The sequence below is a fragment of the Macrosteles quadrilineatus genome, unplaced genomic scaffold (assembly GCF_028750875.1).
Source record: "Macrosteles quadrilineatus isolate MER2022 unplaced genomic scaffold, UCM_ALF_1.0 Scaffold_1__1_contigs__length_201487025, whole genome shotgun sequence".
Classification (NCBI taxonomy): Eukaryota; Metazoa; Arthropoda; class Insecta; order Hemiptera; family Cicadellidae; genus Macrosteles; species Macrosteles quadrilineatus.
Window position 1 is genome coordinate 77,462,016 of NW_026542594.1, and position 27,513 is coordinate 77,489,528.

The following is a 27,513-nucleotide window of genomic DNA, read 5'->3' on the forward strand; positions in this document are numbered from 1 at the left end:
TACATTTTCTTCAAAGCTCAGTTGCAAACTGCACTTATGAAACACCAATAATGTGACGAGATAATACGTAGTTTGAAAACAAATGCCGATCTGTCTAGATAAATGTTCTTCCTACAAACTATGTCAGTGGCGTAGCCAGGATTCAGCTTTGGGGGGGGCCCGATCCGGGGGGTCTGGGGGGCATGGAATACCCCCCAGGACCGAAGGGGGGTTGGAAAAATTTTGGTATTTTATGGTGCTAAATTGCAGTTTACAACACCTCTGGAGGCTCTAAAGTAGAGAATAATATTGGTGTATTACTACTAAAAATTTGTTTTTTTACTGTTCTGAAATCTAAACAAGATGCCTAAACTACTATTAATATACACATTTTAATAAAATAAATCAAGCTAACAAAACTAAACTCAACTTATAGAATAAAGCATACTAGTGGTCGTCCAGTGATCGAAAACTCAACCCAAACATAATATGTTTGGGTTGACATGTGTACATTACATATTATGTAATGTACACGCAATGACTGTACCACTCCGGCACTCCAGTAATCCGGCGTCTTTTGGCGGGAGGTCTTCCGCGGTCGCGGCAAAATTCTGATTATCTCCCGCGGCCGTGTAGATATCATCATTCTCTCCGGCGGTCATGAAAACGTCATCGTCGTCTTGCGCGATCGTGGCAAAATCATGAACATCTCCCGCGGCCATGTAAACGTCATTGTCTACTCCCGCAGTCACAGAAACGTCATCGTCGACTTGCGCGATCACGGCTAAATCATGAACATCTCCCGCGGTCATGTAGACATTATCGTTGTCTTCCCCGGTCGTGGCAAAATATTGTATCATCTCCCGCGGCCGTGTAAACATCATTGTCTACTCCCAGGGTCACGGAAACGCCATCGTCGTCTTGTGTGATCGTGGCAAAATCATGAACATCTCCCGCGGCCATGCAAACGTCATTGTCTACTCCCACAGTCACAGAAACGTCATCGTCGACTTGCGCAATCACGGCTAAATCATGAACATCTCCCGCGGGCCGCGGTCATGTAGACATTATCGTGGTCTTTTACGGTCGCGGCAAGATTTTATCATTTCCCGCGGCCATGTAAACATCATTGTCTACTCCCGCAGTCACAGAAACGTCATTGTCGACCTGCGCGATCGCGGCAAAATCATAAACATCTCCCACGGTCACGGAAACGTCATCGTCGTCATGCACGATCGTGTCAAAATCACGAACATCTCCCGCGGACGTGTACACGTTATCATCGTCTCCCGCGGTCACGCGTCATCGTCATCATGCCCGATCGCGGCAATAGCGGTTTCCGATCGCGCGATCTTCGGAGACGTGTTTTAATTGCATTTTTATGTGTTTTTATTGAAAACATTCCAGTAATCCGGCATTTTATTTAATAACAACACGTATTGTGTAGTGTGTACGCACTCATTTGACTGTTTCTAGAACGCGCATTGCAACGCTCCCGTGTGCCGTGTGTACAGGGTAACTAAAAAAAAAAAATTCGGGGGGGGGCCCGGCCCCCTTGGGCCCCCTCCCTGGATACGCCACTGAACTATGTGTATATTGCTATGTTTAAAAAGGTCAAGTAGCCAGTGAATGGTTAGATAGTAGTTGACTAACCATACATTCCTCATCGTGAGTTAGTAGCAAGATATTGCGCGAGTCTAGAAATCCGGAAGCAAACTTTGTGGATAAAAATTCCGAAAACAGAAAAGTCGACGAACTCACAAATAGTCCCTGATTATTAAAACTTGTAGGATTTATAAATTTCTAAATTGTTAAGGGTTCTCTAAATGTAAGTTAAAATTCAATGCAGAAAAACTAGTATAACATTGTAAGCTTATTATATCGCTGTGACTGCAATTTTTGAAGATTTTTATTAATTGATGTTTATATCAGTAAACCTTTAGTATCCTTTAGCTCTTTGTTACGTGGTCACTTTCATTTTAAATTAAATAACTGCCATTTTTGTAAAAAGATAAAGTTATGGTACATTAATGACAGCTGTGCGCTTTCAAACTACAGTAGAGATACGATGACGACGGCGAGTGCGTTGCGTACAGGCAAGTTAATCCCGAGCACGCGAACATTACCGAACTCACCCGAACTTAAATGGTAATGCAGATCGAGACTTGACACAGCGTCTCTGTTGAGGGACCACCCAACTACGTGAAGGTGGCCCCATCCAAAAACGACTTGGTACAAAATTGCCGTAAGGTGCTATATCTATTTTGCGTAGCATATGTAATCTTTGATCAAAGTTACTCCAACCACTTACCCATGATAAAGGTTGTTTACAAGCTAATGCGAGAAAATATGTGTCAAATTGCTAATACTGTTTATTACTTTAGTTATTTTATATGTCTTGGTATTGATGGTTTGAATCAGTTAAGTATAACCATAGTCAGTGATTCAAAATACTGTATCAATCCTATTGAAATGCGCAATTTGCACACGGGTCCGCGAGTTACAAAATAATGTGAAACAATACTTTACACAAACCAATTTTTTACCTGTAATCATGCTGATCTTGAAAGGAGTACATCCGGCCAAAAATTTCATTTGTTTCTCCATTTGAGTAGAGTTGGTTGTTGTGAACATACGGTTTTACTTGATTTAACGTTGCTGAGATTTGACGGCTTGTAGAACAATGATGAAACAATGTGTCATTCTGTAAATTGAAGTCAAAATGAAATACTAAAGGCTGATTTCTGAAAATGTATTAGATGGAATATAATAGATGTATTTTTTTAACACATTTGCAGCAGTTGTATGATGACCGGCGGCAGGGACAGCCAATGAGCTGCGTGGTTTAGTGTGTGAAAATGCTTCAATTTGGTTTCATCTATGACTATTGATAGAACTAGACATTCCATCCCCTTGTGAAAGCTGTAACGAGTTTTTAAATGAAAGTGAACATAGTTGAAGTGAGTCACTGATAGATTGCGCTGATGTAAACTAAGATCTTTTTGGTACTTACGTATTATACGGAGGCCACTTATTTTACAGTGCGCTGCGGCGGTTAGGTTAGGTTGGGTTATCATAAGTTTTTATGACTCATCTCGTATAGTTCGATTCATAACGAAACTAGGAAAGTTCTACAAACATATTTATGATAACCCAACTTAACCCAACCGCCGCAGCGCGCTGTAAAATAAGTGGCCTCCGTATAATACGTAAGTACCATCTTTTTTTATAAAAATTGGTAACAGCTGGTCCATATAGATGGTACGTCTTCTTCAGTATACAATTCAATAGTTTCATCCAATAGGATTAAAACAACTCTAAAAATACATAAAAATTCAAATGGTGGGGAAACTACGAATAAAACATTAAAAATAACCCCTTTTAGAAAAATTAAATGGTTTAAACATCTTGATCGTCAAATAAAAATCCTAACTTGAACTTAAACAAAAAGTATACTGACATGTTCTCCAGAAACAACAGTGGAGGTGGCGCGGGGGCGTTTGTCTGCCAGTGGTAGGGCTGCAGGTAGAGGGTTTGTGTTAGACACAGCCATCACTTGGCTGATGTGTCTGTGGGGCTGGTTGTCTGCCAGTGGTAGGGCTGCAGGTAGAGGGTTTGTGTTAGACACAGCCATCACTTGGCTGATGTGTCTGCGGGGCTGGTTGTCTGCCAGTGGTAGGGCTGCAGGTAGAGGGTTTGTGTTAGACACAACCATCACTTGGCTGATGTGTCTGCGGGGCTGGTTGTCTGCCAGTGGTAGGGCTGCAGGTAGAGGGCTTGTGTTAGACACAGCCATCACTTGGCTGATGTGTCTGCGGGGCTGGTTGTCTGCCAGTGGTAGGGCTGCAGGTAGAGGGTTTGTGTTAGACACAGCCACCACTTGGCTGGTGTGAGGTGCCACACTCATAGTTGCCGAAGTCTGTTGTACTGAGGTGACATTTGAAATAGATGAGGTGCATCCTAAGCTATTTTTCAAATTGAAGTTGCCATGGCTGAAAGCTCTGTAGCGGGCATAAAGACTTGTATTTTGGATTGTAACTTTGGAGGTAGGCCTCATTTTGAGCAGGGAACACAACAGTTCTGAAACTTCACTTTTCCTGGATTCTTTGGCTTGTACCTGCAAAAATAACATCAATTAAAACATTACAGTATATCAGAAATTTCAATGTATCTATAAGTTACACACATTCACACAAACAGTTAAAATATTACACTGGCATTTTAATAGTCCAAGCAAACTAAAAAAACTCACATAGGGATCGTTAAAAAAAATACAAGAAAGCGTTTTATGGTTTTATTTTGTAGTGTTGGGTTTGCAGAATGACATACTAAAAGTTGCCAAAAATCGGTACACGAGAAAACCACTAAAATGATATATAAAATGGCGGCTTTTACCAACATTGGACAAATTTAAAAAAATATATTTCACATGCATTTGTTATGCACAACTTTCGAGATATTGACTTAGGACCACCACCTGTATTAATTAGGTGGTTAGTACTTCATTTTGATAGGGAACACGTTTTTGGCCGCCATCTTGGATCCGCCATATTGGACATAGATAATTTTTTTTTCAATGTAATGATAGTGTTGTGACACATCATTACAAACTAAATTTTTATACTGATTTCAATGCCGAAATCCGTTTTTCAATATCTTTTTTTATTTAGAAGATATACTCAAACGAAAACTCTCCCCCATACATTTCTTATGGATGTTTCGTAGTTTGATATTTTTTTTTAAATTATTTTTATATCTCCATGTCCGTGCAAACTCCGAAAATCTTCACAATTTCGTAACGCTCGTAGGAGATGAAGATGATGTCTCAGCGCTCCCGCAAGATGTTAACTGTTTCTCCGCGGCCACATGAGACGTTCATGATTCCGCCGCGATCGTAGGAAACAAAGATGATGTCCCCGCGATTGCGCAAGATGTTAACTATTTCTCCGCTGCCACAAGAGACGACCATGATTCCGCCGTGATCGGAGGAGACGAAGATGACGTCCCCGCGATCGTGCAAGATGTTAACTATTTCTCCACGGCCACATAAGACGTTCATGATTCCGCCCCGATCGGAGGAGACAAAGATGATCCCTGCAATAAGAAGTTAACTGTTTATCCGCTGCCACATGAGACGTTTTTGATTACACCGCGATCGGAGGAGACGAAGGTGATATCACCGCTACCGCAGCAGATGTCCACGATTTTACTGTGATCTAAGAAGACGTTTACAATTTGGCTGCGATTAGATTTTGTATAAACCGACTATGGTGCTGTGTATATCAATAATTAATAGTACCTGGGGACCGAGCTTTGCTCGGCGAAAATTATTAGTTTACTCTGAAAAGTATTGCAGATACATTAATCCACTCCCAATCTCCACACTGCTCACCTTCACTTCTTACTTCACCACTCCCTACGTCGTGGACCTGTTTGCCCTCCTTCCCTATACCATTTTAGAATTGCATATACATAAATGCCACAGACAGTTCCCACACTCTGCACTGCTAGCATTACTACTTCCTACACCATTTCCTACGTCATGGACCTGTTTTCCTCCCTTCTCGTAGCATTTTAGGATTGTAGATACCTTAATTTAATTCCTATAAACAGTTCCCAGACTCCAGACTGCTCACTTTTACTACTTCGTTCACCACTTCCTACGTCGCGGACCTGTTTCTCTCCCTTCCAACGGCATTTTAGGTTGTTCAAAGGTTTATTGCGGACATTATCAATCACGAATGTAAACCTTTGAACAACATTAACTCACCATCACCAACAATGAACTTCAAACAGAGGGCATTTTAGGATTGCAGATACCCTAATCTAATCGTCATTAACAGTTCCAACACTCCGGGCTGCTTGCCTTTACTACTTCCTTCACCTCTTCCTACGTCGCAGACCTGTTTCCCTCCATTCCTATAGCATTTTACGATTGTAGACGTCGCAGACCTGTTTCCCTCCATTCCCATAGCATTTTACGATTGTAGATACCTTAATCTAATCGTCATAAACATTTCCCACACTCCGGACTGCTCACCTTTACTACTTCCTTCACCACTTCCTATGTCGCAGACCTCTATCCATCCCTTCCCATAGGATTTTAGGATTGTAGATTCCTTAATCTAATCGTCATAAACAGTTTCCACACTCCAGACTGCTCACCTTTACTACTTCCTTCACCACTTCCTACGTCGTGGACCTGATTCCCTCCCTTCCCATTGCATTTTAGGATTGTAGATAACTTGATCTAATCGTTATTAACAGTTCCCACACTCCGGACTGCTCACCTTTACTACTTCCTTCACCACTTCCTACGTCGTGGACCTGTTTCCCTCCCTTCCCATAGCATTTTAGGATTGTAGATTCCTTAATCTAATCGTCATAAACAGTTTTCACACTCCAGACTGCTCGCCTTTACTACTTCCTTCACCACTTCCTACGTCGCGGACCTCTTTCCATCCCTTCTCACAGGATTTTAGGATTGCAGATTCCTTAATCTAATCGTCATAAACAGTTTCCACACTTTAGACTGCTCGCCTTTACTACTTCCTTCACCACTTCCTACGTCGCGGACCTGATTCCCCCCTTCCCATAGCATTTTAGGATTGTAGATAACTTGATCTAATCGTTATTAACAATTCCCACACTCCGGACTGCTCACCCTTACTACTTCCTTCACCACTCCCTATGTCGTAGACCTGTTTGCCCTCCTTCCTTAAATACTATTTTAGAATTGCAGATACATAAATGCTACAGACGGTTCCCACACTCTGCACTGCTAGCCTTACAACTTCCTACCCATTTCCTACGTCATGGACCTGTTTTCCACCCTTCCCGTTACATTTTAGGATTGCAGATACCTTAATTTAATCGTCATAAACAGATCCCACACTCCACACTGCTACCCTTGACTATAGAATCGAGTAATCTTTAGCATAATCTTTGCTCAATAGTAACAACTGATGTTTTTCCTTTTGTACTGTATTTTGTTTTGCTAGTATACTGTGGATAGACAAATTACAAGTCTTTTGTTTACTTTTTCCTTGTTATTTAATTCAGCCAACATGGTTACCTAGCAACCCATAAGACTAATGTTAAAAAAATGTGATTTTCAGTTTCATTTTTCTGCGTAATTAGATTTTTGTTGGCAGTTCTATTTGCAGTAAACTCGTTTTTAGGCCAGAAATAAACCATATACAACATTTGAAGAAAATCGTCGGAGCCGTTTTCGAGATCTTGGTGCAAGCATACATACATACATACATACATACAAGCAAACTTTGCTCGTATTAGAGTATAGGATTCCCCAACTTCTTCAAACTTCTATTTGGTGGTCGTCCTCTTTTCATGATTTCAGATTTTTTGTTGAGTACATTTCCATCTAGTAACGAATTTTTTGAGGCAAGATGTTTACAAACAAAACTCTATTGTTGATACGTTAATCACAAACATGTGACTTTTAACCACATGTGCATAATGCAAAATTTTTATTTCAGTATTAGTTTTGTAATTTTTTATTTCAGTATTAGTTTTGCCATAATGCATAATGACATAATACAATCCAATCGGATTGAGTCGACTCTAGATTTTAAACCAAGTTGGCCACAATAAGAATAAAATATATTCGACTTTTTTCGAGCTAGTGATATAGTAATACACTTTTTACCGTTCTAGAGTTGAGATATATAGTTACCAAAGTATGTGCTTGCATAAAGCTCATACAATAATTGACATAGGCCTACCACTTTTCCATAATTTCATACTACATAAATATTTTACCCTTTTCTTAGGATTTAAGCATGGATAGAACATGATAAAACATAGTCCCTTAGTAGATTTCCCATCCTTATGGAACAGCTGAAGCCAATTTTATTGTTAGTTCCGCCCGGTTTTCTGTAGTTCTTGTTATTTCAGTAATTTAAACCCTAGTTTAACCAAATAAAACTATCTAATCATAAACAATAACTCGTCCATTAGCTATATAACCAAACAGTGAGACACAAATAATGAGAAACTAACCCTAAAATAATAGAAACAGATTGTAGACAAAAACGACATCTACAGAAAACCGGACAGAACTACCAATAAAATTGGCTTCAGCTGTTCCATAAGGATGGGGAATCTAACCGTAGCATTTGAGTATTTTAGATACATTAATCCAACTGCCGCAGACGCTTCCTACACTCCGCACTGCTAGCCTTTACTACAAACATTGTATCCAGTAATCTTCAGCATAATCTTTGCTTAATAGTAACAACTGATGTTTTTGCTTTTGAACTGTATTTTTTAATTTCTAGTATACTGTGGGTAGATGCCTTTATGAACACATGTTTTAACTTACAAGTCTTTTGTTTACTTTTTCCTTGTTATTTAATTCTTCCAACATGGTTACTTAGCAACCCATAAGACTAATGTTAAAAAAATGTGACTTTCAGTTTCATTTTTCTACGTAATTAGATTTTTGTTGGCAGTTGTAACTGTAGTAAACTCGTTTTTAGGCCAAAAATAATCTATTTACAACATTTGAAGAAAATCGTCGGAGCCGTTTTCGAGATCTTGGTGCAAGCAAGCAAGCAAGCATACATACATACATACAAGCAAACATTGCTCGTATTAGAGTATAGGATATGTATTTTTCATCAATTATTCCCAAAAATGCCTGATTTTGATCTGATACCCGAAGGTAAACATTTTTTACTCAACCCGAATGAAATTAAAAATCTCTGGCCCCGACCTAAGACCCCTAATACTATTTTTTTTATAAACTAATTTATTAGCTAGTCTCCTATTTTTTCGCCAATCGGATGGTTGGAAACAAAGGGTCAATTCATCGTGATGCAATACAACGAGCATTTCTCCCTTAAGTTCCAACCTTTAAAGAATTCTAAGATAAAGGGGCCTCTCTATTGAGAATCACTGGGGGCCTCATCAGTTCTAAATACAGCCCTGTAAGTGGTATAGTAAATCGGCACAATGTCCGAATTTGGGGCAGCAAAAACCCAAGAGTTGTCTTAGAACACGAAAGAAACAGTTCCAAACTTAATGAATCGTGCGGTTTGATGCACCACAAAGTTATAGGCCCATTCTTTTTTGCAGAACAATCAGTTACAGGAACAACATATTTGCACATGCTTGAACTGTACATTGTGCCTCAATTAGAGGAGTTTCAATGGTGAGTAATATTCCAACAAGACGGAGCTCCACCGCATTGGTTTTTTGATGACACTTATGACAACCTTTGGATTGGTCGCGGTGGGCCTCCCCATTCACCAGACACCACACCTTTAGACTTCTTCTTTTGGGCCTTTGTGAAAGACAAGGTTTGTGCTACACCTGTTTCAGACATGTGCGTGTTGAAGACCAGGATCAGAGAAGCAATTTCAACAATCACTGGAGAGATGTTGGCAAGTACTTGGGAGGAGGTTGAATTTAGACTGGAAATTATACGGGACACAAATGGGTCACATATGGAAGTGTACTAATGTTATATGAATTGTATATAAAACTTTTTTTCATGCTCTTTCTAAAAAATAAAATCACACTTTTGTATGTCTAATGGTTTCCATTTAATTACATAACAAAATGTTGTCAGGACTTTATGGACCCCCGGTATTATTGGTTAAAAAAAATGTATGGTTTTATGATATTGATTTATTATTAGCGACCATTTTTGGATCTATCAAAAGTGTAGTTGTAAAAATTGACGTTTTCCAATTTTTCTGTATTATCAATTTACAAAAAGAATTCTAGAGAAATAAATTGTGTACAATTTGAACATTTTTAATTGTGCAATAAAAATTTACTTTCTTTAAATGTGAAGTTTTTACTTTTGAAATCAAATTTAAAAATTCAATATATTTTTTTTTTTACTTTTTTCCATAAATCCACCTTCCCAAAATTGGTTTTTATTGCCATTTTTGAATTCTACTGACGATTACGAACCAAATGAATAAATGGTTCAATAGTTTGTCCCTACTTACTAATTTTATACAGATTTTGAGAGCCTCCTTACAAATTCACCAAAATAAGCGTGCCACCCCACAAAGCACATAGGCTACTGAAAATTGGTCTAGCCACTCCTAGGGTAAGGCCTACCGCACACGAGAGACTTTTTGCCGGCCGACTGTTGGCCATCTGTCTGGCTGGAGTCAGGTGGACAATCAAAAAGTCGTCAAGACTGTTTGGTCGTTGACTATGGGTGCGCACACGAAACGACTGTTTAGTCGTCTTTCGAGTGTCAAAAGGATGTATATGACAGAAACCGCTGTCATATTGTGCGTTACTGACAAGATTTCGTGCAAGAAAACTTAAGAGAAAATACTGGGTGTATCCAATTTATAGTCCGAGAACCTTGAAAGGCCAGATTTACCTCTATACTCGGATTTGAGGAAATATCCGGACAAATTTTTCCATGTACTCATGAATGAGTGTTGATTTTTTTGACCAATTGTTAATACCCCGGCTTCAAATACCTCATCCCATAACTTTTAGGGAATAAGCTGTAACCGTAGGTCTCATGGTGGGACCTGGTCCCGGGACCGATTTACCTTTTCTGTTTGATGTCCGCAGAGGCCAAAAGCACCATCCGTTCAAATTATTCACACACACTTATATATATTTGTCCGTTAGCACGATAACTCGAAAAAAAATTATCCGATTTTGATGAAATTTGGTACAAACGTGTAAATCTACATGTATTTTATTCGAATGAGTTCGCAAACCAGCATGACTATGGGAAGGGGGTTTATGGGGTAAAAATGGGGGTTTCCCATTTTGCATAGCTAATTTTGCATCAAATTCTGCAGAGCTTGAAAAATAAATAATTTAGCATGCTAATTGTTATCATAATGATTACAGGGAAATTCCAAAATATTTAAAGTCAAAATTTTCATGTCATTTATATTTAGACCAAGTAAACTGTTGTAGTTTGCTTGTTTATAGATGTATTTTGATAAAACTTGGCAAATATATTTATTTTATACTCAACTATTAATGTTTTACTAAAACACACCCTGAATACCCTCCCTGTAGCAGCAAACCTACGTACTCATTTATCCTAATTTTATTGAAATAGATTAAATAAAAAAATTAATCAGGCAACTGGGAATTCACTTAGTCTGCAGGTTTGCTGCAGCGGGGGTATTTTTTTATAATTATGACCAAATACTCTTTCAAAGTCTTTGTATAAAGAGGTGACCGTGCCTAAACTTCGTCGATAAGTTTATCAACTTTCTCGTCCCTCAAAACACTTGCACTGGTGGTTGTCGAAGCCATAATAATAACAATAACACACAAATAATAATACTTATCATAATAACAATAATAATACACATGATAACAATGCACTCGACTGTCAGACAGACAGACTTTTTAGTCGTCAGTGTGCGCGATCAAACTTATCTCCGTGCCTTTATCAATAAGACACGACAGTTGAGTCGGGGAGCAGTCGGCGGGAAAATCGGTCAGCACCAAACTGCCCCGACTGTCTGCAGACAGTCTGCCGACTGTCTTGCTGCGGTCGGCCCGTGTGCGCGCTCAGATTTACCACTATGGGGCCGACTTTGACTCCCGACTACGACTAAAAAGTCGGCCGACAAAAAGTCTCTCGTGTGCGGTAGGCCTAAAACAGCTCTTTTTATCATTCCACTAAGCTTGCTTAACAGAAATCCTTGAAAAAGATGGGAGGTACATTGAAGGTCGGTCAGTGAGGAAAGTAAATAAAAGAAACGTCTTATAACACTTAAAACAAATATATACACTTATACTGTTGCTCACAAGACGGTAAATGATGGTAAGTGGTGATCGATTTCAATTGGACACTCCAATCATCATCAGACCCAATAGGAGAATGAATTGGTTCTTGGTGTTTAATCGATATTGATCACAACTTACCATCCTTTTTGTATATTTACTGTCTTTTGAGTTACAGTATAAGTTGCGTAAATATATGTTTTAAGTGTTAAAAGATGTTTTTTTTACCATTAAAATATTTATATTTATATTACCATTGTTATATCTATTTATTTTTTTAATCATAAACTACTTGATTGATTGACTTTCCGTAACTTTAATAACACGTACAATGCTGATCAAGAAGTTATTTAATGATTAATCATAGCACGAATCATCTATTTGAAGGCACTACTTTTTTAGTGTTGTATATACCCTCCATGTCTCAATGGACTTATTTAAAGGTGCCTAAGCCTGCTTTCGTGTCAATTTCCTTAATAATGAGATACTAAGGAGTTAGTTGAATTCTGAATGTGATGATGATACATCAGGACCTTATTAAATTGACTTTTCGTGCTATTACCTTTGTAACTCGAGCTCAAGCTATTTACATACTGAAGAATAACTATAGAAAGAAGATTTATTTACAAGCAATTTATAGTGTATACTCAATACACAGTATTATTTATCTATATTTTTATTGTCTAAACAGGGTGAGTTTTCAAGGAGTCAAAGAGGGTTAAGACTCTGATTATTGTAAGGTCAAATTGACTTCATTTTAATGAATTATTAATTTTTGGCCGCCATCTTGGATCTTAATAATAATAATAATAAATTCAGTGTAAGAATATAAAAAATATGTATATTCTACAGTGCAATCGCTCAATGTAATTATGAATAGATATCCATTCTCTTACTTTTGGAGGTTAGGAGCAAATTTTAACATTGCGCAAAATAAAAATGTACCTATACAAAAAATTTTTGAAAATTCCTTTTAACTTTTTAACGGATTGAGATTTTGAAAAACGGAATGCAGCATCATATTCAGCATAACAATTTAGTTTGAATGTGTAGGTTAAAATAATGTTTTGTATCCAATATGGCAGATCCAAGATGGCACCTGAAGATGTCCAATTCACCAAAAAGAAGAAAAATGGCCCAAAAATGTTGAGTGGTAGATTTCTGTATTTTTCTAGCAAATTATTGAGACTAAGGATGGGCATATTTTAACATTAGGTTATAAAAGAACTTGTTCAAAAATTATATTTTAGAAAACTCATTATAACTTTTCAAAAGATCATATTTTGAAAAACGTATTGCGGCATTGTACTCAGCGTAAAAATCTAGTTTGAAATGATGGGTCACAACCCTATACCTTTACATTTGAACAAAAACTTTGTATCCAATATCACAGATCCAAGATGACGGACAAAAATGTATACCCAGTCAAAATTAAGTATTTACTACTTTACAATTATATGACGTGGTCCAGAGTTGATATCTTATGAAATGTAGGAAAAAAGTAGGGGGGGTGGAACTCATTTAAAACTCACTCTGTATATTTGATTGTCTTTTCAGTAATCTATATTTTAGCTTAAAAAAGAAATAATTTTGTATCTTGTTGAAGCGTTGTTGTATTCCTAACGGTTACAGAGATAGTTAAAAAAACTTAAAATTTAAAATCCTCATGTTATTCTTATAAAGAATAAATAAACTTTTGTAGTTTGCTTGTTTATGGATATACAGTATTTTAATCAAATTTGACAATTTTGTTTACTCCATACTAAGCTATCGACATTTCAATAAAAATACACACCACAATATCTTCCCTGCAGCAGCAAACCTTGTTACTCATTAAAATTAATGTTATTTAAATAGGAAATAAATCTGACAATCTTAAGGGAATATTTTAGTAGAAATCCAGCTCTAGGTAAATGGAAATTGGCTTAGTCTGCAGGTTTGCTGCGGCGGGGGTATTACTTCCTTACCATTGTAGTATTTGGTTCATTGTTGTTTATTTCCACTTGAGTTTTAACAGAAGATCTTCCTAATTTCTTGCCTGTACGGCTCAGCTTGCGTTTCAGTCTGGCGTCTTGAATTCTTTTTAACATTGCATTCGCTTCTTGGTGTCTACCATCTATATTTGCCTTGATAAGCATTTGTAGGGCACTTTTCTGGAAAAAAATATGATTAAAACTTTGTTTGCTATTCCAAGTTCACAAACTAGAATTAACTTATATTAGATTGTAGTACTTGTAGGTTCTTCTGTTCCTGAGTACTGTAACATGTTTGTGTAACACCTAATGCATTTTGCCAGCTTGTATGGCATCTTCATGAGGTCTTCTTATCACTTACATTAGACCTATAGTCTATAATAAAGAGTGGGTGAAAAGTAACTTAATTGCACCCCCCCCTTAACTTTTGAACCTTTTGAGATATTTGAAATCAGTTTGCAGCAAACTTCTTAGATATGAGGGGCTACAATAGTTTTAAAAATTTTGCCCTTAGGGGTAGCGGGGGTAGCTAATAATTCTCAAATAGCAAGTATAGTCGAGTTTGGTATTATTATTTCACATGTCTTGACAAAACTAAGCAATTGCAAAAAGAAAACCAAAATCTGACTAACAATAACAAAATGGTCGCCTTTGAAAACCTTTCAAATCCAATAACCACGAGGGATATGGCTGAAAAGTAACCCACCCTTAACTATTAAACTATTTGAGATATTTGAAATCAGTTTACAGTAATCTTTTTATATATGAAGGACTACAATTATGATGGTTAATTTTGAAAATGTTGCCCATTTGTTGCTGATTGTTAGGGGTATGTGGATAGGGGGTAGCTCAACCAAGTTAAGACCTGTAAAATGATACCAAACTCAACTATACTTCGTATTTGAGTAATTTTGAGCTACACCCCATCCCTGCTGCGCTAAGAGCAAAATTTTCAAAATTAACCATCATTATTGTAGCCCCTCATCTAAGAAGGTTGCCACAAACCGATTTAAAATATCTCAAATGGTTGAAAAGTTAAGGGGGCAGTTACTTTTCAGCTACCCTGTATACACAAACGCTAAAAGCTAATAGATGTTCTAGAAGTTGATAGAATTATCAGTATTTAAATAAACTATAGCTGTTACCCACGGGGGTTTCACTCCGTTTGACTTCAGAAGTAGGCTATTAATAAAACTATTGATTGGTTAAGTTAAGCTGAAATAAACTAAACATAATACAGTAATACAAACAAATAATCACCCCTGACTTCAATTAGGTGATAAATTGAAAGAATGACAAACAAATAAGTACAGCTGAGTTATTTTTAACATTTGGTATACGGAAATTTCCCCTTAAAAGAAATTAGGACCTTAAAGGGCAATTTATTATATAATGGATAGTTTTACGCAAGGTTTCTCGTCATGACGAACATTTTAAGTATATGGTTTATAGGGGTGTGACTTGTAGTTTCTCAAAAGTTCATGGGTACTTTGAGATTTATATATGGATGTCTTTTGAGTGAACCTTCTGGTTTAGGATCATTGTTTTAATATATCTTAACCAACAATATGCAGGTCAGCTTTGACTGAACCTTAACCTTATGTTATCTGTTAAAGTTATAAAACCAGTGATTTCCAGAGATTATTCTGAGTGAAATACCACTACGATACAAGTAGAGTCTTGTTTTAGCATGAACTTAGTTTATGATACACTTAGCAGAGTACCCGTCCTTCGTACGGGGTTGGCATATAAGTATAAAATGCTTATTGTAGTTATACTCGAGCTTTGCGTTTGCAATGGGGGATGACACAGTTTGGTAAAATTTGATTCTTTAAATTTACGGTATACTACAGTATTACACATTTACCATTGCTATAATGTTCTACCACTTCACCTAAAAAATAGAGAAATATATGTGATTTAAAATCCTCAGAATATCACAAATTTTCATGAAATTATTAACATAAACATAACTGTAAACAATCCTACTTTGACAGTTCTCATTGCGTATCACAGTTTTGTTGCTGCTTAGTTCAAATTAGCTGTTTTCATAAATGCAAAAAAATTATAGTGCTACACCCTGACGGAATATCTTGTAACTTTTTAATGCTTTTGCATATCATAGAACCAACTTTTTTAGTTGAAACAGCTGACTAAATTCTTTAATTCCCTTTAAATGAATACTCTTAAGGTTAACGTGGGGAACTGCAGAGCCACTGGGGCGGAGCCCAAAAGGATTTTTGAGATGAGAATATGCCTATATGTTAATCAGGAATGTGAGGTATCATCATGCCAAATTTCAGCCCAATCCGTCCAGTAGTAATGCGTGATTGAACTTCAAACAAACAAACAAACACACAAACTTTCACATTTATAATATTAGTAAGATAAAAGACATAATACGTGTAACTATGTATATTAAAATCATTTTGATTATTTTATTTTCATCAACAATAAACTGCTCATGAGCCTAAGCCTAAAGTTGAAACAATCGAATCATTTTATTGTTGAAACAATCAAATCATTTTTTAGTCTTGACGAATTTCCCATAGGCTATAGGGAATAAGCTATTGTGTAGGTTTCATAGTAAGACCTGGACCCGAAACCAATTAACTTTTTCGTTTGGATGTCAAATTCATATATAAGTTATTTATATTGTGTAGGTTTGTGTCCGTTAAGGGTGTGCTCCACCTCAGCTCAGAAATCTCGCAGCTTCAGTAGCTATGTTGCCCCATTGCTTGCAGAGGTTTTCAAGATTCCTGTTTTCGAATTAACGAATAATGATAGCTACACACTCTAAACGGCTTATAGTAGTACAAAGACCAATCTATTAATAAGTTAGGGCTAGTTCAAAAGACCTTTTTTCTTGTTTTACAACTCAAGTTTATAAGGTGTGTATTAAAAATAATTGCAATAATGAAAGCTCAAACTATAGAAAATTTCATCCTCTTTAATATGAGACCTTAACTTTGATTCTACCTTCAATGTAGCAGGTGAAAACAGATATCTTGCAAACCATTGCATTTGGTGGCGCGTCAGGGGAAAGCGCACCCTTAACACGTAACTTGCAAAAATTATCCGATTTCGATTAAATTTGGCACAAACATGTATCAAAAAACCTACATTTAGGCTATTCGAACATGTTTGCAAACCAGCACGATCGGGCCATGGGAACGGGATTTCATGAGTGGATTCAGGGGGTAAAAATTGGGTTTAAACCCGTTACTTTTCAACCCATATTTCCATTTTATGACCTCCGTCGGGTCAAAAATTGAGTGACTTTATGCCCTAGTCACTTTACCACTAACATTACATTAGTCACTTTAGTGACAAAATGTAGGGTACTATTGTTGAGAATACCTGTCGTCAACAATTGTTCTAAACATTTTTCTTTAAACTTTGCTGTTAACACCTAGAGACTTGACACTTGGCAAGGCAAAAGTGCTAAATAGTGGTGTTTTTTAAAGGGTGCTTATAAGCAAAGTGGCATGTAATGTGGTATTTAGCAAACATTAACTGTAGAAAATAACACACAAGTTATAGTCTTGGTTTGTTTATTGGTACAATTTAATCCTAATAAATATGAATGGTTGGTATATACATAAACTATAACATTCAGTCCTGGTACGGTTTAATTTAAACCTTTTTAGTCTGCAGTTTATTATCTTGGTCAATTTCACTAAACCAGTTAGAATTGTTATTTCAAGTTATGAAATTATAAGAAGTATTTTCCTTTGAGTCCAACCGACTATTTGAGATATTTTTCACAATATAGTGGGATAAAGTGCGTGCTGGTAGGTCATTATTTTGTCTTTTGTGAGAGACTGGGTTCAAGTATATCTCTGGTGTTCAAGAGAAGAAGAATTATCAAAGAGACATTTTACATTTTTTCATTTTTTTTAGATAGCCTATATTTTTTATTTGAGGATCTGGCCTCTTGACCCGCCCAGAGGTGAGAGTAACTCAGGTCAGAAAGTAACTTATCAAACACCAAAAACCGATGAGAATACGTGTGATGAATGTGAGTAACACTGTGGAAACTTTCTTTTTTACCTATTCATTGTGATAGAAAATAATATCTACAATAGCAATAATCTGACAAAAGAATTAATTTACCTCAAAATCACTAAACATGAACTTCAAACAAGGAACTGGAAGTATATTTTAGCTTAAGTTATACGACATAGAAAAAATCTTTGATCTAGCTTTACCCACTTACTGCGGTAACTGACAAAAATGCTTGTAGCAAAGTATTAAAAACCCATCTTTTGTACATCATTGATTATATATAACTTATATAGCATAGGCCTATACCTAACCTATATATACTATATCTATAGGTAGTCAAAACACAATTAGGGTTTACACAGTAAACACCATAGTTTGGTTTCAATGGGGATTATGGGTTGATAAGTTAATTCACAAAAATGACAATAGGTTATAGGTTGTTATATTTATTTATACTAGTTGCTCTGCCCGTGCTTCGCTACGGGGTAAGAATGCAGAAAAGAATAATTTGGTTTTACTTTAAGATACTATAATATACTATAAGGAACAGTTACAACACACTTACCAGGAAACATATATAGGCAAAGGCTCAATCGTACCTATTGATTATTTAATTTAAATGAATATCTTTTAATGCATTACAGTACCATCATTTTATATAGTGTATATCATTTAAAATATATGCAAAAGTATAACTGCTCATTGACTCATTGACCACATGGCACCAAGAAACAATAATTCTCCTTGTAAACAAATGAAATTAAATAGCAGAACAGCATTTCTGACAACAGCTGGAGTTTCATAACAATGTTTGTTTCCCATGTTAATCTTATGGAGAAATACGAAACTTTAAAGGGCCCCAGGGCCTCACTCTCGAATTATTTCCCCATAAAAAAAGTTTCCTGCACAACTTCACGTTACGCTCTTTCCAATGACACCAAAAACATGTCAATCGGTTCAGTAGTTTCGGAGGAGTAATTGTCACAAAAAATCTGCTTGCGTATTAAATAAGTATAGATTATTTGTTATATTTATTTCTACTATCTATTAAGGAACTTCCATGTGTGCCTGATAGCTTTTCTAGTAATTCTTCTTGGTGGTATGTCAATAGTTTATTAATTAGCCACAGTGTTGTTGTTGTTGTTGCTATCGTTTGTTATTACTACTTATTTATTTGCTTGTAATGTTATGTATTTGTTAGCACTCAGTATTCATTATTTTTTTTTAGTATGTGAATAGTACCTAGCCATCTTTCTTGTATTGAGATGTATAATGGTTTTGCCATTGGAATGAAATAAAATGAAATAAATAAATAAATAAAATAGGAAATACATCCTGGGAAAATGAAACCCCCCCACCCCCAGACATCCTGGTTCGCCCCCCCCCCTCCCTTTGTGACTGTTCCAGATCCGCCACCGAATATGTTATTGTGTTAAAATGGTTTTTATGGCCAGAAACTTTGTGCCAAGTTTTGCAGCTCTAGCCTATCCTTAATAAGTTACCGTATTTTTTAGCAAATTTCCCATATCGGGAAAAGGCTATTACCATAGGTCTCATGATAAGACCTAGACCCAGGACCGATTTACTTTTTTACGTTTTGAGGTTCCCAGAAGCCAAAATCACCCTACATTCAAATTCATTTAAAAATATAGGCATATATATATCAAAATTATGTGTCTGTTAGCACGATAACTCAAGCAAAAATGATCCGATTTTGATGAAATTTAGTACCTACAAACGTGTACCTAACCTATGTTTATTTGAACGAGTTCGCAAACCAGCGCGATCGGACTATGGAAAAAGGGGTTTATTGGAGGTTTAATGGGGTAAAAATAGGTTTTTCATAATTTTTGACCCTCAAAGCGCAAATTTTTACAATTTCTTTCTGAACCATTTTGTAGAGCTTAAAAAAGAAATAATTTTGTATATTGAAGCGTTTAAATGTTTGCCTAACAGTTAGGGATATATAATTTAAAAAATTGTTAAGTTTAAAATTCCCTCGTTATTCTTATATAGGTAGAGAATAAATAAACTGTTGTAGTTTGCTTGTTTATACAGGATGGCTGAAAAGTAACTTGCACCCCCCCTTAACTTTTCAACCATTTGAGATATTTGAAATCTGTTTGCGGCAACCTTCTTAGATATGAGGGGCTACAATAATTATGGACAATTTTGAAAATTTTGCCCTTAGGGGTTAGGGGTAGGGGGTAGCTCAAAATTTTCAAATGACAAGTATAGGTAGTAGAGTTTGGTATCATTTTACAGGTCTTGACGAAACATAAAAATTGTCATAAAGAAAACCTAAATCGGCCCACTAATAACAAAATGGTGCCCTAAAACGTTTCAAATCCAAATAACCAAGAGGGTGGCTCAAAAGTAACTTGCACCCCCCCTTAACTTTTCAACCATTTGAGATATTTGAAATCTGTTTGCGGCAACCTTCTAAGATATGAGGGGCTACAATAATTATGGCTAATTTTAGAAAATGTTGCCCTTATGAGTAGTGGGGGCAGGGGGGTAGCTGAAAATGTTCAAATAGCAAGTATTGTCGAGTTTGGTATCAATTTACAGGTCTTCACGAAACATAACAATTACATAACATAAAGAAAGTAAAAATCGGACCATTAATAACAAAATGGCAGCTAAAAATGATTAGGACAATGGTCATAAAAAAGTTATTTAGAACTGCCATTTTGTTATTAATGCTCCTATTTCTATTTTCTTTATGTTAATTTTTATTTTTCGTAAAGAACTGTAAAATGATACCAAACTCGACTATACTTGCTATTTGAAAATTTTGAGCTACCCCCTACCCCCACTACCCATAAGGGCAACATTTTCTAAAATTAACCATAATTATTGTAGCCCTTCACATCCAAACAAGTTGCCGCAAACCGATTTCAAATATCTCAAATAGTTAAAAAGTTAAAGGGGGCGCAAGTTAATTTTCAGCCACCCTCATGGTTATTTAGATTTGAAACGTTTTAGAGCGCCATTTTGTTATTAGTGGGCCGATTTTGGTTTCCTTTATGTCAATTTTTATGTTTCCTGTAGACCTGTAAAATGAGACCAAACTCGACTATTGAGCTACGAAAATTTTGAGCTACCCCCTACCCCCACGGGCAAAATTATCTAAATTGACCATAATTATTGTAGCCCCTCATATCTAAGAAGGTTGCCGCAAACAGATTTCAAATATCTCAAATGGTTGAAAAGTTAACAGGGGGTGCAAGTTACTTTTCAGCCACCCTGTAGATATATTTTTATCAAACTTGTAATTTTTTTCTATACTAGAAGCTATCAACATTTCAATTAAAAAACACACCTCAATACCTTCCCTGTAGCAGCGAACCTAAGTGCTCATTAAAATTAACGTTACCTACTAGGAAATAAATCTGGCAATTTTAAGGGAATATTTTAGTAGAAATCCAGCCAGGAAAATGGAAATTTGCTTAGTTTGCAGGTTTGATGGTGAGGGTATTTAAATATATAACTGCCCCGGGACGTTTTCCACCCTGTAGACTTTACCATAGATTAAACAAACATACTCCCTTAGGGTAGGGAGTATGTTTAGCTATGACTTTACTTTGCTAACTAACCCCAAAAATGGACAATTACCGGTACCTACTTATAATATTAGGCGTTACCTAACACATTATACAGTATTAATTGTATGCTAAGTTATACCTTTAATTTTTATTAAATGTGACTGAAATACTGGTAGAGAGGGGTCAACTCTAGAATTTAAAATTCTAAAAAATCCCCCTTTGAGAATCTATCCTGGAGCCCCCACACACCTCATTGCTGTTCAGTGCTTGAAGTGGTAACTTTTAGAAAAAATGTTATAATGCTAAAGAAAAATACATCAGAATATAGTTTCTGTTGCAATACAGTTTGATTTGAGATTAATTGGACAATATTATTGTATAACAAAGGTTAACCTACCATAAATACACCTCTCACATTTTCCCAGTGACCTGTCTATTTAAATTCTGATGACTTATTAAAGATTGATCAATTAGTTAGCAGGCAATTGTTAAATTTTTTACCCAAACTAAAGTTTTAGTTTATCTCGAAAACAAATTTTTAAGCTAGCAGGTAGCTTAAAACCTGTTTTAATATTAGGACTTGTCTAAAATAATTTTCCTATGTTAAGCAACATTTAACTTAAGACTAGGGTAAGTTAAAGAGCTAAGAAGAGCTTGAAGATAGTGCCACATGTCTATGATACTGCCATCAAACTGTTCAATCTGTGGCAGGATGGCTACTAAATTATTGAATGTAATCAATACAGTTAGTACATTATTACAATCATTTCTGAGAGTAAATAGCCTACTGTACCGGTATAGAATATGTCATGTTATCAATCTACGATCTCTCATCTTAATTAGCAACCTTTAGCCAAATTAGGCCTTGTTTGAAATGCCATCCCATGTGTCTGTGAATGTTAACAATTTTTCCTAATGCCTATTTATTAAATGTAGGTAAGTACATACCCAAACTAACTAAGTTAGCCTAGTAGGGTACGGTATGTAACTCATGTTCGAACTGGTTTACAAAACAGGAAGTTAGGCCTAAATGTCTGTAAATTTAACAATGATTTTTATAATCACCATCTTTTAAAAATCTATGTAAAAAGTGTTTGTTGTGGTCCCTAAAAGAATTGATGTTATCAACTTTAGCAGCTCTTTCTGGGTTTATATACCTAGTGGTACCGGTACATAAATTGTAACTAACATAACGATAATTTATAATTGACTTAACTTAGTTACCGGTAATTCTACACCAAATCTTAATGAAAAACCTTTAAAGGCTAAGTGTCAGTCACTATCTATACAACTAGACCAAAATGTATGCTAAACCATACAGTATTCCAACATTTGCCCTGAGCCAACTGGGACAAAGGACACAATATGCTGCATTTTAACCTGTATGAGTGAATGTATTTATTTGAGAGAGGGTTAACTTATATTTGGTTAGGTAAGGTAATGTTAAGTTATGTTCATACAAGAAACCTATTTCATAAAACGTAATTTTTTTAACGTTTAAATAGTATGCTACTTTTGCTATCCAAGCATGTTATAAATGTAAAGACTGATAGCAGTGATAACTAAACTAACCTTCAAATTGCGTGGTATGCCAAATTTTCTGGCAATCATCTGCAAGTCTCTGTAGGTAGCCTGTTTCATCCCTCCATCTATGATGTAGCCCACGCGACGACGAATGTATGGGACGACAGCATCAGCTTCAGGAGCTTCAGTCTTGCACGAGTGCGTAGTCATATTTCCAACCACTTCGCGAACAGAGAAAAAAACAGTAACATTGCCTAGGGGGAGTGCAAAGGCAGCGCTCACCCTCAATGGGTCTATGTAGTCCGTCTTCCTCCAACTAGTCAAACTCAAACTGCCGCGCCGCGTTTCGCTTTCGCACCCTGCGCCTGCACCCTCACTCTCACTCCAGTTGGAACAGACTCGGCTCGGCCCTGACTCTACAGTAGTGGGGATAGCGCGCGCTGGTGCTCTCATTGGTCGAAAAGAAACTACCTGCTCTCTCATGACTGATTTCCCGCCTATGCTGTCAGCTCGTCAGCTGTCATTTAACGCGAGAACTGGTACTCGTATGTTTGTTAGTATTAAAACTTAATTTTTAGTTTTACAAACATAAGTTGAATTTTATAATACCGTACTGTATATGCAAGAATATAGTATATATTTCATAACAAGAGTAGGAAGAGAATGTGATATAGGCCTACATATTTGACACCATGTTTTAAGTACTAGATTTACATTTACTGAGCACTTTAATGGTCGAGAATATGTATAGACCCACTTTCACTCGTGTTTTGAACAATACTTTTCGCTACACTACAAAGACAAATTATGTTCTTGAAAATTTAAAAAAAACTCATAACATATTTCAGAGGTCAGGCCTAGCTTCAATTTAAATTATTTACTTTGGTTGTAGAGTTAGTTTTGGTAGTTGAAAATTATAACAGTTGTTGACAAAACATAACAAATTGTTGTTTTTTTATGTTGGCAAAATCCAAAAACGATAGTAAACATTACTTTCGCATAGTAAACATTATTTTCCCGTAGTAGACTAAACAATGTAATGATGAATTTTTCGCAGGTGACATACATGTAACGAAAACAGGTCTTTTAAACAGTAGTGTAGAGGAAATAGTTATTTGTGCAACTAGTGAGAAAAGTGAGCAATTGACTCACTCGAGAGAAATCATTACCACGCTCCTGTTATTGGAATGGTTTCTCGAGTGAGGCAATTGTACTTTGAACTCAAGTTGCACATTATACTTTTCCTACAGTTACCATAAAACAAATGAATTGGTGAAGAAACATAACCTATTTTTACACAGTGATCTTTTAATATAACATTTAATGTGAAGTGACAAATACAACAGTACAACAGCTGACCAGCTGATTTACAGCCAGTGCTGCCAACGTATTTCGCGCGCATACGACGTTGCCTGCATGTTTTACGCGCTCACTATTTCGTCCCTTCACGTTGCAAATCTGGAGTGAGACAAAGTAATTAGAGTGAGACAATGTTAACATTGTCTCACTGATGAGCGAATTGGCCACTTTGCTTTCTCAAATCAGTGAGAGAACATGTACATTGTTAGGTGACTGTAGGAAAAATTATTAACCTTGTCAATCAGTGAGAATATCCGAACTAAACATCTTGGGTGATGATAAAGTTTCTTTGTAATTGTATTAAACTCGACTATGACATGTGGACTACTGTAATGTTTTTAACCGTTAAATTTACGGTTACTACAATAATTGTATGAATTAACGTGGTCGTAAATGTTAATATATATTATAATGTAGTGCCTGTGATCAACCATTTTAGTTGGCTATATTCAGGGTGCATACAAAGAATTGTTGTGTCTTCTATCCAGTCCTTAGGTCGAGATAATACAAATCTTAATCATCACACTTAACAAACGCCATCAGGTTATTAAGGTATAAGGTTACAGGTGGGTCAAAGTAAATTTGGGCAAATATATAACTTTTTCCTACAGTTACCTAACAATGTACATGTTCTCTCACTGATTTTAGAAAGCTAAGTGGCCAATTCGCTCATCAGTGAGACAATGTTAACGTTGTCTCACTCTAATTACTTTGTCTCACTCCAGATTTACAACGTGAAGGCACGTTTCTTTACCAATTTATTTGTTTCATGGTAACTGTAGGAAAAATATAATGTGCAGCTCGAGTGCAAAATGCAATCGCCTCACTCGAGAAACCTTTGTGAGTATTATGCGGCCACGCGCTTATTATTGCACACCTTATTATGCCGATTCCTGATATCGTACGGTAGTACTTTTTGAGCTAAAGAGATCAGTGTGTCAGTAAGTGGTATTTGACTCTTATAAGTGTAGATGGATGTCAAAATTGTTTATTTTTACATTTTATGACCCTATAAAGATTAAACTGTTATCTTTGGTATTTCCGCAAAAATACTCAACGATGACAGCTTGTTCCTGGAAAATAATGAAGCTGCTGCTGAATAGTTTCGTTATCTCTTCTACTTCCGTTACAAATTATTCAATAAATCCCACGACTTCAGGCGTCTTATCAGCAAACATTAGTTTTATATTATTTATGTAAAACCAAAACGATAAACTGTTTCTAGTTGGGCCTTGGCTCTATCCAGTCTGCAATAAGCTAGCAATACGTCTGCAATAAGGCTACCTAAGTACCCCTAGTACGAACGATATGAGGCGCTGATGCATGTATGAAAAAATGTACCCATACGATTAAATTTTCAAATAATGATAAGCTGACATGTAATCTTTGCTTAAACATTTATTTCGTTGAAAAAACGTACATCTATATATAAAGCCCAAAGTACCCATGAACTTTTGAGAAAACTACAAGAGTCACATCCCCATAACCATATACTTAAAATGTTGGTCATGGCGAGAAACCTTGCGCAAAACTGTCCATTATTTCATAAATTGCCCTTTAAGATCGTAATTCCCAGGGGTGCCCAGAGGGGGGGTACTGTGGCGCGTTTGCGCCACAGGAATTTTTTGGGGGGACTTTTTTTAAAGAGATTTTGGGGGGGATTTTTAATTTTTGCTAGCTGTCATAATGGCTGTATAATTTTGTACAAGCAGTCCGAAAAAGAGTTTCTCACTAAAATTAGCTCACTATCAACACCATCAACATTTTGCCGTTCGTGATTAAGATTGCTTCTAAGAATGGTAAAGCACATTGTCAGACAATCCTTAACATGCCAGTGTCGAATTATACATGCTACATATTTTTGTTGGTTCTTTAACTCCACCATAGTCAGGATTTAAAAAAAACCCCTTCTGGAGGTGTCGTCAGAATACGTTACAAACATTTAACACAAAACACGAAACGATTACAGATAGGCCTATCAATTCACGCATGTACATTGTCGTCGGCAAGACTGGAAGTAAACTGAATCGGGTTCAGGTTATGACGGACCGACGTTGTTCTCTGGATTGTCGTCTGCGTTTTCAACAGCTGATATTGGACTATTGTAGTGACTGAGAAGAGTATTGAAAATATAATGGGTTTCATAATTAATTGAGTGTTTTCACTCAAAAATTTTGTGCTGTCCCCAATTTTATGTATTCATATATTTCAAACTCCTCAAAGTATTTAATAAATTTCCTTTCGTGCAGTACTGTAGAATTTCTAGACCATCATTTATATCCAGCATATAAATTGGTTATTATTGTCAATGGTTTTGAATGGAAAACTCAATTATGAATCCCATTATACTTTCAACATACTTTCCTCCGTCACTACAATTAGTCCAATATCAGCTTTTGATAACACAGACGACAATCCAGAGACCACGTCTTTCCGTCATAACCTGATTCAGTTTACTTCAGTTTAGTCCTGCTGACGGTAATATACACGCGTGAATTGATAGGCCTATCTGTAATCGTTTCGTGTTTTGTGTACAAACGGATTATCTGACAAGATGCGTTCCTACCATTTTAGTCATTAAAGGCAATCCTGGGGCTATAAAAATGAATTATAAGATTACTTCGTCACAAAAACCTTTTGTTCTGGTGGCATGGTATTTTGCCCGGCGATTTTTGTAGAAGGCAGCCTGGATGTGGCGAGCAACAAGTCTGACTTATTTCGTGACTCTGCCTATAATTTTTAAACAATTAAGATACTTTATGCCAAAGTATTATTAATACACTTAAAGCTGTTTGATTTCTTAAGCCCTCTAAACATTAACGCCACATATTGTACAGTTACAGTACTGTGTTGGAGTAGAGTAATTCACCGAGTATATTGTTGAACGTGTTGAAGACGTTGTCTATAGCAATACTGAGCACATGTTGGCTGACAATACAAATTCGGAATTTTGTAAATTGAAAAACTTCTAATTCAACGATTAGTTAGATATGTATTGTTAAATGACGTTTCCTATTAAACATTTAATTTTGATTCTCAATCAGCAAGTTTGTTTTTTGTACCTCGATTTTACTAAATACTTTAAATACTCGTTTTATGAGGTAAAGGGAAAATTGTCAGATAAATTGGTGGGGGGAGGGTAGATTTAAATAAACGACAACATAAATTGGGGGGGGAACTACTCATTTGGCTTGGGGGGGGATTGCGCCTCTGGGTTTAGGGGGGATGGGCACCTCTGGTAATTCCTTTCTAAAGGGAACTTTCCATATACCAAATGTTAAAAATACCTCTGCTGTAGGCTACTTATTTGTTTGTATTACTGTATTCTGTTTTGTTTATTTCAGCTTAACTCAACCAATCAATAATTT

The 27,513-nt window shown here is 36.3% G+C and overlaps 2 protein-coding genes across 2 annotated transcripts in view; one reads left to right on the top strand and one right to left on the bottom strand.

The window, feature by feature from the left end:
* Positions 1–23,124, bottom strand: part of LOC128983632 (uncharacterized) — a 32,700-nt gene extending 9,576 nt beyond the window's left edge. Inside the window, exons 1-4 of the mRNA XM_054402995.1 lie at positions 22,835–23,124; positions 13,701–13,886; positions 3,440–4,096; positions 2,526–2,683 (exon numbers count right to left, since the gene is read on the bottom strand). Coding sequence (XP_054258970.1) covers positions 2,526–2,683; positions 3,440–4,096; positions 13,701–13,886; positions 22,835–22,996 — 1,163 coding nt within the window. The 5' untranslated portion in view covers positions 22,997–23,124. The remainder of the gene's footprint in view (positions 1–2,525; positions 2,684–3,439; positions 4,097–13,700; positions 13,887–22,834) is intronic.
* LOC128983635 (Kv channel-interacting protein 1-like) overlaps positions 1–27,513 on the top strand; it is a 756,268-nt gene that overhangs the window by 315,591 nt on the left and 413,164 nt on the right. The gene's annotated exons all lie outside the window — the stretch shown is intronic.